Source organism: Medicago sativa, chromosome 3, assembly GCF_051527215.1.
Source record: "Medicago sativa cultivar Bolivia chromosome 3, Bolivia_mono, whole genome shotgun sequence".
Taxonomy (NCBI): domain Eukaryota; kingdom Viridiplantae; phylum Streptophyta; class Magnoliopsida; order Fabales; family Fabaceae; genus Medicago; species Medicago sativa.
In genome coordinates this window covers 82,419,086-82,437,033 of record NC_140751.1, presented here as the reverse complement: position 1 = coordinate 82,437,033, position 17,948 = coordinate 82,419,086, and the positions used below count along the sequence as shown (strand labels likewise).

The following is a 17,948-nucleotide window of genomic DNA, read 5'->3' as shown; positions in this document are numbered from 1 at the left end:
GGGCACTATCTGGTAAAGGAGCAAAGTTGGGAACAATCTTGCTTGCTGAACAAGTCAGCTTATTTGAAAGATTCAAGTAGTATAACTCCTCCCTTTTATCACCAGAACCAATCATCTTCTTGGTTTTCTTGTCCTGAATAAAACACTGGAAACCATTAAAACTCACAATACAATTTAAGAAATTTGTTAATTTGGACACAGAAATGAGATTAAAGTGAAATTCAGGGACATAGAGAACATCATGAATGATAAAATCATCAGAAAATTTAATGGTTCCAGATTGATTTGCCATAGTTAAATGACCATTAGGTAGTTTTATGTTAGTAGGAATGATTTCATTGTAAGAATGAAACCATTTTAGATTTCCACAAATGTGATCACTAGCTCCTGAATCAATGATCCAAGAACTTAGAGTAAAATTGTGACAAGTTAAAGAAGAACAGAAACTAGTACCTTGCCTGTCAGTTGGTGAATGACCAAGAGACATGGAAGAAGAAACCTGATTAGAAGCATGTGCAGTTTTTGAACCTTGGTTAAGAGATGAATTCTGAAGTAAAGATATTAACTTCTCATATTGCTCATGTGTAATAGCTGGAGCAGTAGTTTTGCTATCACCACATGATGAAGACTTCTCATCATTAGTAACATCCTCCTTTGCAATATGATTAGCAGATGAAGAACCAAAAGTCTTTTGAAGGTGAGGTGGAACTCCATGTTTCTGCCAACAAGTTTCCACAGTGTGATTCTTTCTACCACAGAAAGTACACACACGTACACCATGTTTAGAATTGGTTCCTTGAGATTGTGATTTTCCAGAAGAGTCTCCCTTGTACTTTCTGGAATCAGCATAGTTAATCAAAACTGAATCTTCACTAGGTGAAGCAAAATTTCCTTGTCTTTCATGTTGCAAAACCATGGAAAAGATTTTGTTCATGGAAGGTAATGGATCCATTAACAAAATTTGAGACTTAACCATAGCAAAGTTCTCATTCAAACCAGTGAGAAATCTAATTGCATAAAGCAGATTATGATTTTGTCTAGCATTGCGCATGAATTCACAAGAACAACGTACTCTGCACACACAATTTGGTACAGGCATATATATCTCAAGCTCCTCCCACAAAATCTTCAACTCAGAGTAAAAAGCAGTTACAGACTTGGATTCTTGTTGCAAAGCATAGATTTCTTGCATAAGTTCAGAAATTCTTACCAAATCTCCTTGAGAGAATCGTTCTTTCAGATCGTTCCAAACATCACATGCATTTTCCATGAAAATTATGGATTGTGCAATTGAAGGAGATACAGAATTTACAATCCAGGAATGCACTAAGTTGTTGCAACGATTCCAAGGTCGAAACAGAGGATCAAAATCATCAGTGATAGGTTCAATTGTACCGTCAACGAATTCAAACTTCATTTTGCCTCCTAACGCTCTTCGCATTGATCGAGCCCAGGAATGATAGTTTGAACCGTCCAAAACCGGAGAAACAGTGACAGATGAAGGTCCATCACTAGGATGAACGAAGAAAGGACTAGATTGATCAGTGAGAACATCGTTGTTACGAGGCGCCATTGATGGAGCTTGAGAAAGCTTGCGGAAGACGAATCAAAAGGCTCTAGATACCATGTTGAGTAACCAAGAACATTGAAGAAAAGAGAAAACTAGAGAAGAAAATCAGAGTGAAATGAGAACTTTTTCATTGAATAAGAGTTTGTTACAATGATCTCTTATATAGGTTGTTATTGTAGGCACATACTATGCTACTGTGTATCAACCCTATTACATTGTACCCTATCATCCCTATAAACTAGGAAGTTAGTTATTTCTGGTAACCAACTCTGAACTAGTGCCAGCTCATGTAACTTGCAGTGCAAGTAACTAAGGTGTAGTGTTAGCCTGTGGCACAAGGAATTGAGAGGCATTGTGTTCCTGCTGCTCATCATTCAATAATGATTCTTCTATCCTTTTTGTACTGTGTTTCAACAGGAATGTTGCTACAAAATTCACTCTTGCATGATTCTTATGACATTAAGCTAAATCGGAGAGTTGAATGGTGCCCATGCACGCAAAATTGCCACAAGCATGTTATAGTTCCCACCTCCCCTGCCAATCTTAAATGTTAGGCAATGAAATCAAAAAGCATTTTCTAGCGTACCTATGGATGAATTAATTTATCAATGCCAAAAAATTTAGGAAACATGTCCTATATTTATATATTTAGTAATACTTTTTCTAGATTTTTCTTGTTTACTGCATTGAAATGAGTAGAATTTTCGTCATTTTCAGTATCAGATGTAGATGTGGAATTATGGATCAGAATCAGCAGCCACGGATTGGGAATTTTCAACTAAGTTGCCTACAGCTTGATCTCCCCCTTCGATTGTTTGCTCGTGATTTGCTTTAGCTGCTGCTTCATCAGCCTTCCTTTTTTCTTCTCTCTGCCGTTTCTTCCTTGCCTCTTGCTCCGTTAATTGCTTAAATATGCAACAAAAAGAGGAACACAATTACAATGTTAGATAAAAGATGCTGGTACAGCAACACTATTTGGAAAAATAACACGTGTTCTTTCATTATAATGTTAGACTAATGATTTTTTCCATAGGTAGAAAGGTATTTTTATTTTTATGTGCAACCTATAAATGGTGTACAAGGAAAAAATTCAATGCGGTGGATAACAAATACGAAATGAAAGGAGTCAATCTTGTATTACATTGATTTTAATGAGTTTCAACAATCCATTGAGACTGAGGACATGGAGTTGATTGATGTTCCAATGGTTGGAAAAGAGGTTTCATTGTACTCACATGTTTGATCAATTGGTATGAGCCGAATCGATGCATTATTTGTATCTAAAGATCTTATCAGAAAATAGAAAATCAAAGGTTTGTTTAATTTAATACATTGATAACCGTGATTAATTATAGATACATGAAACATGTGAAGAATGATAAATGAAAGGAAAAAATTCAATGCGGTGGATAACAAGTTGACTATTTCAGGGGGATAACAAATACAATCACTTTTGGGTGAAATAGAACTTGTTGCCTTGGTAAAATGTGAGGATTTAGGTGGCCACACTATGGAGCACAACAGTCTCGAGAGTGAGTCCAGGTCCAAAACTTAAAAGCACGCCCCATTCAAGTCCTTCTCCTGTTGTGCCAAGTCCTTCTTCTTTTGACTTCCTCCTCATCTCATCCAAAATGAATAACACGGACGGACTTGACATGTTACCATACTCGCTAAGTACATGCCTAGTGGTTTGCATTTTCTCTGGCTTTAAGCCTAATTTGGCTTCAACTTGGTCAAGAATTGCTCGTCCGCCTGGGTGTGCAATCCAAAAAATGGAATTGTAATCAGAGATATTCAAAGGTTGTAAGGCCTCAACAAGAGTTTTCTCAATGTTCTTTGAGATGAGGTCAGGAACATCTTTGATGATATGTAATGTTAGTCCTGCTTCTCTAGTGTGAGCTTTAATAGCTCCTTCACTATCTGGAATGATGGTTTGTGCAGTCCATACCAATTCAAACAAAGGCTTCTCAACTTCTCGCAACGAGTCTGAACCAACAATCACAGCTGCCGCACCATCTCCAAACAATGCCCGTCCCATAAGACTATCAAGATCAGTATCACTAGGTCCACGGAAATTAAATACCCTGATCTCTGAACAAACCATCAACACACGGGCACCTTTGTTGTTCTCAGCCAAATCTTTAGCCAAGCGAAGAGCCATCGCACCAGCAAAACAACCTTGTTGGTACATCATATAACGCTTTACATATGGACAAAGGCCTAAGAGCCTTGTGAGCTGATAGTCAGCGCCAGGCATATCGACACCACTTGAAGTGCAGAATATGAGATGAGTAATCTTTGACTTAGGTTGACCCCATTCATTGATAGCCTTTGTTGCTGCTTCTTTTCCGAGCTTTGGTACTTCCTCAACCACAATGTCCTGTCTTGCATCCAAAGAAGGAGCCATAAACTCACAAAAACTTGGATTCTCCTTCAATATTTGTTCTGTCAAATGCATGTATCTCTTCTTAATCATAGATTTGTCACCTAGAAAAAATGATACGCAGTTTAATCATTAGTCTTTAAGTAACACTAGAAAAAATAGAGACAAATAAAAGATATATAACATGGACATAATTTATATGCAGTCCGAAAATATTTACATTTTCAATCATATGTAATCAATCATTAACAATATTTAACTTTAATCATAACTACTTTTAAAGTCACATGTAATTTGGTGACGGTGCAAAATTTGTACACTAACCATGTGTATAAAAGTAAATTCATATAATATAAATAGATATCTTACACATGCGCTGAAATTTTTCTTTCAGCTCAGTCTTGTGCTCACTATTTGTGATGCGGAAGTAGAAGTCCGGATATGTACTCTGATCCACGCAGTTTAGAGGAGTTGCAGTGCCGATTGCTAACACAGTCGCAGGGCCGTCAGCTCTCTGTGCCTGGCGGATCTCATTAACTGTCACCATATCTTAGCTTGCAATGTATTAAAAATACTAGTTGATATTTGGTGTATGAAAAAGTGTTGTTTGGAACATATGATATATATAGTGTGGCTGGCTGGCTGAGTGAATAGAAGGAAACGTTGTTAGATGGGGTTCAATCATTATTTATGATAAGTATTTACATTGTCAACGAATTGAAGTATATATTACCTTAGGTATTAAACGTACACATTTACATTGTCAACGAAGGGCATTTAACGTATAATCACTTATAGCGTAAATTGTGTTCATTTATATTATCAATATGTTGGGTTCAATTAGCAACTATTATACGTATGGCATTATCAATTTTACAGTAGCATGCTATAGCATATACATTGTCAACGAATTGAAGTATTAAACCTGGATTCACGTAACGTAAGCAACCTGAAGCGATCAAATAAGCAAGGTGGCTACTACATTACCTAACAAAAGAAATTGGGTAACGTTATCCAAAGTTGTCACAAACACGACCCTCTATGTGTAGGATTATTCTTAGGTTTGCTATTTATGGAAATACTAAAAAACAAGTTCGTTTTTAAGTTTTTTTTTATTACAAAGTTGGTCCTTTAAATCAGAAAATATCTATGCCATGCATATTTTTCATCAAGCTCGATTAAAAAGTGTTTATGTAGACGTTTAATGTTAAGTTGATATGTCCAACTTCACTGTTCTCAAAACTAGGATTCATAGATGTATCATAGATGAATATTTATATGTAAAATTAAGCTTGAATTTAAAAACAAGAAGAAAATGTGCATAAGTAATCATGTTTGATGTCATAAGAATTTTTAGACCTATCACCTCATTGTTAAATGATCAATAGTCACTTTCTAAAAAAATTGGCTTAAAAAATAGATAATGTAAATATTCTACAACCTAAAGAACCAAGTTGTAATAAAAAAGCTAAAGGGACCAATTTGAAATGAAAAAAAACTTAAAAACTAACTTGGTCTTGTTCTAAACACACAACTTAAAGGACCGCGAGAGATATTTGTCCTTCCGGAAATTTACAAACACCTCCCTTTAAATATGTTAAAATGTCTTTCATCACTTCTGTTTCTCAAAATACAATATCCTCCCTTCTCGTTAACTCCGTTAAACTACCGTTAAAAAAATTAGTCTCATAAATTGGGGCCTAACAAATTAGTCTCACGTCAAAAGTTAGGCATCGGACAAACTTGCATGACGCATCATGTCTGAAAACGCTAAACCGTCATAAACTCATCATTATTGCAAGTGAGGCCAAATATCATAAGAAAATACTATAAAGGCCAATGTAAAGTTCTGTTACACTTACATGCCTATACTTTTGAGGGCAGAAAAACACATTATGGAAGTTCTCGGATAATGGTATTCCAGTCACAGCATATACATTGGCCAGAGTTTATTGATCCATCGTATAGCGACACACAAAAATAGCATCGAATATGACAAGCAGGCTATAAAGGGTATTGTCCTTATTTATTAACTAGTTGGTGAAAATTGATGTAAGAAAATATAATACAAACTCAACCTACAAAGCTGCATGTCAGCCATCAAATCTAAATTAAACCCAACCCATGCCGACCGGCCAATGTAGAAATCCTCAAATCTCATTCATTCCATCATTTATGTGGCAATGTAGATTGTTAACCAGCCTCAAATCGAATGGGACGTTGCATTTCTATTTGTATTACTAAATCATGGCCAATAGATGACAGCTTGACCAGCCAATTATACAGCAGCTGAATTTTTAAATGCTCTAATTGATCAATCCTTTGACACGCTATCTGAGTTTTCTCCATGAGCTTGCTTGTTTGTAGTAGCTCTGGTTGACAATACTTCTCTTGGTTCCTGTGAAATTGGAGGGAGAATTGTAAGATTTACAAAATAAATCATAGTTATCCTTATCCTAATGGAAAAAAGAATGTTTCCTCATTACCCCCAAAGAAGTAATAAATGAAAATTAAAAAATTAACACATTATTATCAGCACCCTTTATATCATTTAATCATAACTCAGCAAGCGGTATAATATTGCAAACTATAATTTTGTATACTTGTGTATATTATAGTATTGCAAAATTTAACTATCCCAATATCAGAAACATAGCATTTGAGACATAAAACAGCAGTGCCAAGGAAACACTGATATCAAAGGAGATGTTTCTACAAAATTCACTCTTGCATGATTCTTATAACATCAGCCAAAATTGCCGCAAGCATGTTATATATGCAATAATACCTTTTCTAGATTTTTCTTGTTTACTGCATTCAAATGAGCAGAACCTTCATCATTTGCAGTATCAGATGTAGATGTAGAATTCTGATTTCCCTCCAAGTCCTTACTATTACCATTTATTACTCCAGATATAGATGGATCAGTATCATCAGCCACAGATTGGGAATTTTTAACTAAGTCGTTTACAACTTGGTTTCCTCCTTCAACTATTTGTTCGTGATTATTAGCTTTAGCTGCTGCTTCCTCGGCCTTCCTTTTCTCTTCTTCTCTCTGCTGTTTCTTCTTTGCCTCTTGCTCCATTAATTGCTTAAATCTGCAATAAAAAGACGAACACAATTACAACAGGTTAAAATCAATCAATAGCATTATGAAATAAGTGTGGCTCCTTATAATTATAATCACTAACTTGTCACCAGGTCGTGGTCCTTCTGATGTCAATTTTGAATCTTTTCTAGCTTCTTCAATTTTTGTGGAATTTAGATTCGATACTGACTTTTGAACCTGCATTAGGTCTACATTTTTCACATTATCATCAAGAACTTGTCTCAAAGGATTTTTCGCACCTCCTAACTTTTGAAGCCATATTTGCTGTAAAGTGCTCAATATATTATTTGTGAACCTGCACAACTTAAAAAGTATAATAAGCAAATATAGATATCACGCTTACACATATAAGACCATTGGAAGGTTTTACGTGTGCTTACCAGTAAAGGCTAAGACCTGAAGGAACTGAAAGAGCAAAATAACCAATCACTAATGGAAGGACCTTGTTTAAGACTTGAGAACTCTTCACATTAGGATCAGTAGCCTGAATCATGGAAAATTATGAGTAGTTCAGGTGCAAATGTAAACACAAAGATGCACTTAAATGTCCAAATACCAAGTAAATTAGCACAAATAGTTTTCATTAATTCCTATAGAAAAATGGGTCACATGACTGTCATGACATATTAGATAGTAATAGATGATCCAGTTAGACAGCCTGGCTATACCAAAAGGAAAAAAAATCATATCAACATACTTCACTAATTAACAAGTTAGAAAAGTGTTTTACTAAAGCTATAACTAAACATAGGTATAGCGCTTATGCAGTACAACACAGAAACGCTTGTACAGTCAACAAGGTTCAGATAGGAAGTAATGTTTTTATGTGGGTAGTTATGGTATGTTATTAATAGGGTGTCCGCAGTATAGGCAGTTATCTGTGTTTGTTGATAAAGAAGGAAACTCCTAGTTAGGGTTAATTTATATAACCGAGCAGTTTGTTAGTGTTGAATTCAAATCTGGCCTGTAAACTAGATAATATCAGTAATAAATTCAATGTGTTATTTCTTCAGTCCACAGGTTCAGGGAGAGCATTAATTATAGAGCCAAGAAGCCTCCAATTTAATTGTACATGCAACATCAATTACCTGTGATGACTGCATTATCTGGAGAGAAATGTATTGAGAGACAACCAGCAAAACAGGCAAGACAAGGTAAGCCAATGTATCTGGCCATCCAAGGGGAGGGTGACCATCCTGAAATGAAAAAAAAAAATCAAAGCAAAAAGCATTAAAACAAACCTCAAATTTACATCCACCTAGAACCTGCCAGAAATTACCAACAATGTGAACAAAAAATTAAAATAACAATGGAAACTTTTCACAATAATCTAGATTAATGAAGGTGAATCATGTAAGTAATAGGCCTCCAATTGTGAGGACTTATTCAAGGAGAAAACTGAAGAACTTAAGTGGGCCAAGGACTGGGACAGCGCTTTTTTAATCTATAAAAATAAAATGATTATTGAAAAGGCAAAAGCAGCAAAATCAAACAACTGATTCCGAGCAAAAATGCACCTAAAAATTAGAAAATGTAAGAAATGTGCTCTTACTAATGAAACAAATGAATAGAGTTCTCAATTCCATTTCATACGACTTCAGCATGAAAGTAAATGACCTCGTCAAGAAATAATTCTTACAAAGTTGCAAATTTGATAGTCTCGACACGTGTAATTTTACTTGCTAATTGAGGTATTTACCACAAAAGGAAAAAGCCATGAGATACCACTTCCGTTTTGCCGAGCTGCAATTGTAGTTGGACCAGAAAGAGAAGGTATCCAAAAGAAGCCTTCATTGAGGAGTCCCTTTATTTATTATTAGACAAAATATTACATTAGCCATTGACGATAGAAATATATGTATACCTGAAAAACAGCCCAGGTAACTATCTAATAGAAACTCAACATAATAAGCAACAAACCTCATCAGCCACATTAGAAAAGGCTCGATATAGCCCGATCCACACTGGTGTTGTTAAGAGAACAGGCAGGCATCCTGGGAAGAATGAAGAGTGATTGATAAAAGAATTAGCAAGTTCAATTTTAAAAAGCAATATTAATGCTTTATACAGGAGTGGATTGATCACTGCCTCCATCTACCTACCCAAGCCATAATAATCTTTTGTGTGTGTGCGTGTGTGTACAACGTAAGAAACAGTACAAGCAAAATTCTGGAAACAAATCAGAAAACAACCAGACTTGTAATCTGAAAACTGAGGAAGGCCACATCCTAAAAGCCATAGGAAATACCTATGACTACAGTCTACAACCCCTTTGCAATAGTGACAATTATGACATGGATACCTGCTAGAGGATTAATGTTGGCTAATTTATATAACCGGGCAGTTTCAAGTTGAATTCTCTCCTGCAAGAAGACAATACATAAGAAATCTTGTCAGTTGAAAAAAGAAGGAAAAAGCTTCGGTAAAAGGATACAGAGTCAAAATGCTAACATCATGTTTGGAATCCTCAAAAATGCTTTTATTCGATTTAGAAATCAAATTTAATGTTTACAATCATATGTTTGAAACTCGCTAAAAAATGAAATTGACTTTTTTTTATGGAAAAGGCCATTAAATAAGAGTAAATGGTCGATCTGAATAATTAAATTAAATTAAAAAAAAAATCAATTCCCACAAATACTACCATATTCAAGAGGATTTGTGACACATGAAAAGAAATCAATGAGATTTTAAAAATCATATTGTTCCTTCTCTTTTATCATTTCAAACACAAATTTGATTTACAAATTACAAATCAAACCAAATCCCATTTCTCAGCATTCCAAAATCCATACACGCTCTTATGATGGTAAAGAAGTAAATAAAAAAATCAGTTTACATTACCAGGAAATAGTTCAAAAAGAACATGTTTTATTGGAAAAAATAACAATTATAGAAGTCATATAAAATACCTGATCCCCGGCATACTGTTTCTGGATAGCCTTCACTTGAGGTTGCAAAGATCGCATAGCCATGGCAGATTCTACCTGAGAACAGTCACAGAAAAGTTTATCTAACTAAATCATGGTGAAAACAACATGATGAAAAATGTCTTTTAAATGTCAAAGGCAATGACAAGCATTTTACATCCTTAAATTCAGGAGTATCAAAAGAACAGGACCCGTATGGATCATTTTCAAAACTTAAAAAACATGTGAAGCACGTTCCAAAAACGACAAACCTGTTTTCTTGTCAACGGAAATGTGGCAGCTTTTACAAGAACAGTGAGCATTATAATCGCAAAACCATAAGCATACGGCACATGCAAAGTAGAAAGCCCGTCCTTGAGTACCTGAAAACGATAAAATACTTCCCTTCAGAATTACTCTTGACTATATATCCAAGTAGAAATAGAACCATGTGAAGTTATGTAATTTACAAGTACAAATAAATCACAACTCACAAGTTAACAACTTATAACGATTTCAGAAAGAGAACTAGAAGAAACACCTATATGAAAAATAGGATTCTTTAGCAAATTGCATATAATTTATTGATATGAAAAATTATAACTCCAGAGTTGTGTTTCCATGACACATAGAAACAGAAAGGGAAACCGATGGTACATTTTATAGGTTTCAACATAATCTTAGTCCCTGCAAATATAGAGTTTGTTGCTTTTAGTCTCTGCGTCGTACGTGGGCCAATAAAATCACACCATGTCGCTCAATAAGCTGAAGTCGAAGACTAAAAGCAACATTTCTTGAATTTGCAGAGACTGAATCCAAACAACAACAAAAAAACTTATTAGACTAAAACTAAAAAATGCCATAATTGCAGAGACTAAAATCATATCTAAACCTATTTTATATATGGTGCTTGTGATATTTCTCAAGTCACAAGGGGTTTAAAAATGTGGTCTACAATCATATCGCAACTGCACACATTTCACAGCAGATAAAAGGTTCACAACTTAACAATTTAAAACCATGGTAACCATAACTGCTGACACCGTTAACCAAAACCCTACCTACCACCTCAAAATGAAGAAAGCTACAACTAAAATTACAATACTACTTCACAACTCTAATTTCACCCTCTCTAGTATGATTATAATTCAAATTCAAATAAAAGTTTAAATTTCACAATCAATAAAATCAAAAACAAAATTAAAAATATAGTTAAATCAAAGTTTAAGAAACCAAGACCTTGAGAATAGTTTCCATATAATTGGTAATTCCAGAAAACCAATCGTTATTCTGTTTAGCGGCGGTGGTGGTGGTGGTTGTTATCGCCGTATCGGAAGACGAAACAGCAGCATCAGCAATTGTGTAAAGAAAACCCTCCGCTCGGTTAAACAATTCCCTGAGAACGAATTCAGCATCTTCCGGCTCGGGTAAAAAACCGGGATGAAATCCGAACCGGGCAACGGAAAGAGAACCGCGAAGAAAGCGTTTGGTCGAGCCTGGGAAGGCGTGAGAGTGAGGTCGAAGTGGAAGATGATTGGCTCTGCTCCGGTTTACGAACGGAGAAGAGAGTATAGTCGGCGTGCAAGGTAACAGAGCCGCCATTATTTGGGGTTGAAATGAACCGGTTCAATGAAAAAACCAAGCACCGACCGGGTTTTTGATAGGAGCGTTGTAAGTTGTAGAAAGCGGAGTGAACAGAGTGGTGGAAAGAAGGTACACGGAAATGGAGGAGATGTAATCGAACATACAAGTATGATGGTGATATAGTTAGAGAGACAAAGGGGTTTGTAGGATTTTTGTTTTTTTACTCCGCCTTTCTTGGGTTTTTAAAAAATTTAAAGGGTCCACCAATATTATAACAAAATTAATATTTTACACCATAAAAGAAAGAAAATGTATCTAAAATATTTATCTTTTATTTGTCAATTAGTTAGATATTAGTACTCATTTTACATTTTAAAATAAGTTGTTCACTTTAGACAAGTTTGGTCTAAAATTTTGGTGTCAAATATGGGGTTATTTAATTTTTTTTTTGACAAGTATGGGGTTATTTAATCTTTATGTATATTTTTTAAATGCGTATAAATTGTAGAATCCAAAAAATAAAAGAGATTTGTAAAAAAAAAAAAATAAACTAAAAGAGTTATGGAAATTAACAAGCTTTGTGTCACCATGTCTTTATTTTTCGGTAAATTACAATCAATCAAATGTTTTACTTTAAAATTATGAGTAAAGGCTAACCTTGTTAATAATTTGACGGTCATAATTGATTAAAAATGTAAAAATATCTTTATATTAAAATTATTATGTATAAATTAAATTTTGTTTTTGTGAGATATTAAATTCATTGTTTATTTTACAATAAATTCATATTGTAATTAAAGGTTGTTGGCATTATTATTAGGGTAGTTCTATGGTGAAGTCAAGGAAATGACTTTTTTGGTGAAGTTAACACTATACCATCAAAAATGTAATGAGTAACACCCCATTGTTTGTACAATGACATCAAAAGTCTAGTCCTCATAGTATCATCAATTCATCAGATTAACAAGATTACACTTAATCTAATTTTATCCTACCTTGTTATAAGAGTAACACCCCACAAAGTGTAACACTTAAGACTATCACATAATATCATCAACTCTGTTTGCATGTTAAAGATTCCGACAATAAAATAGTACTTGTAAGTTGAAGATGTTGCAAGCATTACTAGATGAATTACTATTGATGATTAATTAGTAATCAACAATTTAAAAATGAATCAAACATTAAAATCAAAAATTAACTTTTTTAAAAAAGTCAGTTTTCTGACTGCACCATAGAAGCTCCCTTATTATTAATTTCTCCTTTCGGTCATCACTTCGAGGGAGTAATATAATAGTAGTATCATATTTTCTTTATTCCAAACTCCACGTGATTAGTTAGTACAACTATTGTGTTTAAATATGATTATTTTAATTATAATGCTTGATCACATCATTACCAAACCAAATTTACAGTGTGATATATATTATATAGGGTAAATACAGACTTTGGTCCCTTAACTTATTTTTGCGTTTCATTTTGGTCCCTTAACTTTAAACTATCTCAATTTGGTCCCATACGTAACTCTCCGTTTACTAAAGTGGTCCCTTCTGTTAGTTTTTTAAAAAAAAAACGTTAACTTTGTATTTTTTATTATTAAAAATAATTTTAAATTATTAAAAACATAAAAAAAAAAAAAAAAGGTTTTACCATCATTTATAAAAAAATTAAAAAACAGAAAATTTAAAAAAACAAAAATATCTTTTTTTCCTTCATTTCTTCATCTTCTTCATCTTTCTTCTTCATCATCTTCATCACACCTTCATAAAACAACACATTTCAATTGGGTCCAAACCCATAACCTTAATTCTCACACCCTTCATACCCATTCCTTCCTTATTCCCATTCTCACTAAAAATCGAAACTTTAAAACAACACATTCCATTTTCAGCAAAATCATCACCAATTCAAATCTCGTTAAATCATTGCTTCATTCCTATACTCACTGTAATTCATCACCCCTGGTTTTGATACCCTTTTCAAGACTTTTGCTCATATGAACAAGCTGAGAAATGGTACTGATACTTTTTTTTTAAATAAAGGAATATGGTTTCTTTCCAACTATTAGTTCTCATTTCATCCAATTCCATTCGTCAACAAATTATATCACCATAAATGTTTTTCATTATCCAATCCCCTTCTTCCTTGGTGTTTCTCTGTCGTACTTTCTCTTCATCTTGAATTTAAGGTTATTGGAAAAAATTAATTTTGATTATGGTGTGAGTGACTGAGTTCTAATCTGATGACCCATTTGATTGAAGAGAAGAGAATGATAATGGGAGAAGCAGCAAGAATCTGCATTTATCCAAAAAAAAACGCAAATTCAGGTTCAACATCTCTGCTTCCTCTCTTCTCAGGTTCAACAACAACAATCAACACAGGTTCAACAACAAACAACAAGAAATCCAAACAAATTCAGATTCATCTCTTCTCATATCAAATAATTCGTACAGCATCAACAAAGACAAAATCAAACCAAAATCTATCCATTCTCATGTCGCCGCAGCTAAAAAAAACATCGTCGCCGTTCATGTCGCCGCCGTTCATGTCACCGCCGTTCAACCTATTGCCGCTGTTAAACCCATTGTTGCCACCGCGCGCGACCTTGAACCCATCACTGTCAGCTGCCAGTTCCTTCTGCACAGATCTGTGTTTATGGGTTTGGGAAGAGAAGAGAAGAAAGGATGATTACAGTGAACCCATTTTTCTTCTGCACAAACCCATTTTTTTTCTTTTCATGTTTTTAATAATTTAAAATTATTTTTAATAATAAAAAATACAAAGTTAACGTTTTTTTTTTAAAAACTAACGGAAGGGACCACTTTGGTAAACGGAGAGTTACTTATGGGACCAAATTGAGACAGTTTAAAGTTAATGGACCAAAATGAAACGCAAAAATAAGTTAAGGGACCAAAGTCTGTATTTACCCTATTATATAAATATAGATAAGGTGCATGAATAGTTAAAAGGAGTAAAACGGGGAGACCTTAGTTTGGTGTGCTAATGTTCATGATCTGCTCATAATAGGAAACAATTATATTGAGATCGAAGAATTCAAAAGTAAGATGAAGGTTAATTTTGGGTGAATTGTGACACTTCATTGGCCATGAGTTTGTGGAAATAAGGAAGGGAAACATGCTTGATCAAAATAAGTACTATGTAGTATATGTATTGAAGAGGTTTAACATGTTGAATTGCAACTCAAATGAAAGCCAACATTAATCTGAATAAGGATGATTAAAGGGCGGAATAGACATCAATATATACAAACTACTAATTGGTTTAGGCATGGTATATTTTTCAGTGTAGGAATGGTGAGCAGACTTGTGCAACAACGTAAGCATTGTCACATGATGGCAGACAAGAGAATCTTATAGTACTTGCAATGACCAATTGATTATGATATTGTTTTCTAATTCTTAAAGCCATAGAGATGGTGAGTTGGTTGGTTTTCTGACTCGTTAGAAAGGATGAGGACCATGAGATGTGTATTTAAGCTATTTGAAACACCAATTTCTTTGGACTCAGATATGCAAACACTTGTAAAATTGTCATTGTGTGAAGCGTAATTTATATTTTCTTTTCATGCACTATGCCAATGAGTTTGATTGCAGTCTTTGTTGCGTGAGATTGGAGTTGGAAATGAAGAAGCAATGAAGCTCAAGGTTGACGACAAGTCAACATCAACTTAGCTAAAAAATTATAGCTCTTAGAAGGAGCAAGCATATGGAGACCAAATTACATTTTCTTCGTCATCAAGTAAGAAAACGAAGAATCAACTTAACATACTGCAAAACTGAAATGTAAATTGCCGAGTGCAAACATCATGACAAAACCTTTGAGGATTGAGAAATGTAACGAAATGAGGAAGATGATGAGTGTGTCGTCCTTGGAGTCATTGGTTTAAAGGAGAATATAAATTGAGAAAGGGGAAATTACTATTAATAAATATGACACTCATAACATTTTACGATTGTTTCAAATGAGATTTAAACTTTGTATCTTACGATTTGATATCAAACTCTTGCTATTAGGCTAACACATCATGGAGAATGAAGACAAGCTAGTTGGTTTAGTTTTGATGTCCACATAACATTTCTTCCAACATATAGTATGAGTTTTTGTTTTTATTCATTGTTCTAGGAGAAATAGATCTACGAACTTACTCCCTCCGTCTCTTAATGTAACCACCCATTTGATTTTATTTTTGTCCCTAAATGTAACCCCCTTTTCAAATTACTAGATGCATTTATTACTTTTTTCCTAAACATACCCCTAATTAATACTACTAACTTGTCTTGAAATATGAATAATCAAATTTAATACACATACAAACAAATGACAATTTGGTAATATTAATACACAAAACAGACACATTAATTACACTGACAACTTTTCTTAAGAAATGTGAAAAATACAAAGGGGGGTTACATTAAGGGACGGAGGGAGTATATATATTTTGTCAAAATATAAGTAAATTTTAGCTACAAATTGATCAGTTTTTATTTGACTTCAATCTCCTTTGATGAAACGCATTACCCATGTGTACCCAACACTTGTGCTTGAATTTTGAAATTGATAGAAGTAATCAAAATATTGTTTGAAAATGATTTCTAAAAGTTGCTTTGTATTTATTAAGATGGAGAGTAATTTAGGTGTTTCATATGGTTTTGTGGAAATAGACGGAGATTACTTGAGTTGAGTTTGTCAAGGATTTGAGCCTTGTTTCATATTTGCAACTGCAAGGAGAGAATTGCTTTTCTTCGAAGTTATCTATTGAATGTGTTAAAATTCAAAAAAAAAAAAAAAAAAAGTAATTCAAGACTACCTACCGAACATTTTTGGGGGGTCTGGAAACATTGGGGGCCATAAAAGCAATTTTTTTGTAAGGTAAGCAATGACCAGGCTAGGCCCAACATCATTCATGGACTCTAGCACTAGGCACTAACTACCCAACATGTTGCATTTTTTGTTGAAAAGAACATGTTGTATTTTTTGAAGAAAAAAAAAATGTAGCTGATCCTCAAGTTCTCACAGCAGACAAAATAAGACAATAATAATTTCATTATTGAATTTTAGTTTTTGTATATAAATGAAGTGATAAGAAACCAAAGAATAGGAGGTGGAAATCTCACCCATGAGTCTATTTAGATAAGAAAAGAATCTAGAAATCACAATATTATTGGTCCTCATTTCTCCTACGTGGCTTTCCCATCTATATTCTAAACTATAGTCTTCATTCTTCAATAGCAACGACCAAATTCACTCCCACTCTTGAGAAATATCAGTGCCAATCTCAACATATTCATCAATGGCGGCAACAATGGCAATGATGATCAACACAAAGTGCCTAAACACAGGCCTACCCAAGTTGCAAAATCTTAGCACCACTACTAAGCTAACATCAACATGCAAAACCACCACCATGCAGAACCTACCAAAGGGTCTTGTCTCAACCAAGAACACCAACTTTGTGTCACCTTCACTTGCAATTGCAGGAGCAATATTTTCATCCCTTGCAACCTCCGACGCGGCTTTCGCAGCTCAACAAATAGCAGAAATAGCTGAAGGTGATAACAGAGGAACACTTCTGCTGTTTGTTGTTGCACCAGCTATAGGTTGGGTTTTGTTCAACATATTGCAGCCAGCTTTGAACCAAATCAACCGTATGCGTAACGCAAAAGGTGTGATTGTTGGGCTTGGACTTGGACTTGGACTTGGTGGACTTGCAGCTTCAGGTATGGTGTCAGAAGCATCTGCTAGTGAGATTGGTTTGATTGCTGATGCTGCTGGAAGTGACAACAGGGGAACACTTCTGCTGTTTGTTGTTGCACCAGCTATCCTTTGGGTGCTGTACAATATTTTGCAGCCTGCTCTGAACCAGATCAACAGGATGAGATCAGATTAAACTAGGGGAGATTTTTGTGCAATGTTTTGTTGTAACACTTGTTTGTAACTTGTATCTAATGCTCTCTCTATCATGTGTTATATATCAAACATGGTTTTCTACTTAGCATCCATTCTATTTTCTTATTTGCCTTACTTTTGTTGTTGTTGAGATCATCTTACTCTAGCACATCACTCATTTTTTGTTTTTGCAATTTTAAAAATGCAATCTCTAGCAAAAGCACCTTCAACAACATAACAGTTATCATAGCATGTTTAGATTCATTGTGGGAATAAAAGTGAATTTTGAATCACAAGATTAATTTTTGACACATTCGATGAGAAATTAATACAACTTTCAAATTGATTCATTCACAACTCATTTGAAAATATATTCAAACAAAAATTACTTTCATTTTACTCACATTTAATTAAAATCATTTTTTTAAAACGATTAATTCAGACTATTTTCATCAATGTTAATCAAATACATCGACTTCTGTCCAA

General features: G+C 34.3%; 2 protein-coding genes and 1 pseudogene across 3 annotated transcripts; 1 reads left to right on the top strand and 2 right to left on the bottom strand.

Annotated features, from left to right (window-relative positions):
• Positions 1-2,823: 2,823 nt before the first annotated feature.
• On the bottom strand, positions 2,824-4,524 carry LOC146940960 (chalcone synthase 1A-like). Its single transcript, XM_085754746.1, has 2 exons — positions 4,323-4,524; positions 2,824-4,057 (listed from the first exon to the last, which is right to left on the bottom strand). Exons 1-2 carry the CDS (start codon positions 4,498-4,500, stop codon positions 3,066-3,068), a joined length of 1,170 nt encoding a protein of 389 aa, XP_085610872.1. The 5' UTR covers positions 4,501-4,524; the 3' UTR covers positions 2,824-3,065.
• A 1,434-nt stretch (positions 4,525-5,958) lies between these two features.
• Positions 5,959-11,707, bottom strand: ALB4 (OxaA/YidC-like membrane insertion protein). The gene is made up of 11 exons (XM_085754745.1): positions 11,211-11,707; positions 10,244-10,354; positions 9,975-10,049; positions 9,365-9,425; positions 8,983-9,056; positions 8,762-8,866; positions 8,151-8,258; positions 7,443-7,546; positions 7,145-7,357; positions 6,742-7,051; positions 5,959-6,351 (listed from the first exon to the last, which is right to left on the bottom strand). Exons 1-11 carry the CDS (start codon positions 11,571-11,573, stop codon positions 6,268-6,270), a joined length of 1,608 nt encoding a protein of 535 aa, XP_085610871.1. The 5' UTR covers positions 11,574-11,707; the 3' UTR covers positions 5,959-6,267.
• A 4,960-nt stretch (positions 11,708-16,667) lies between these two features.
• On the top strand, positions 16,668-17,568 carry LOC146940958 (photosystem II reaction center proteins PsbY, chloroplastic pseudogene; annotated as a pseudogene). The gene has a single exon (XR_015032213.1). The product of XR_015032213.1 is annotated as a photosystem II reaction center proteins PsbY, chloroplastic pseudogene (transcript).
• The last annotated feature ends 380 nt before the right edge of the window (positions 17,569-17,948 follow it).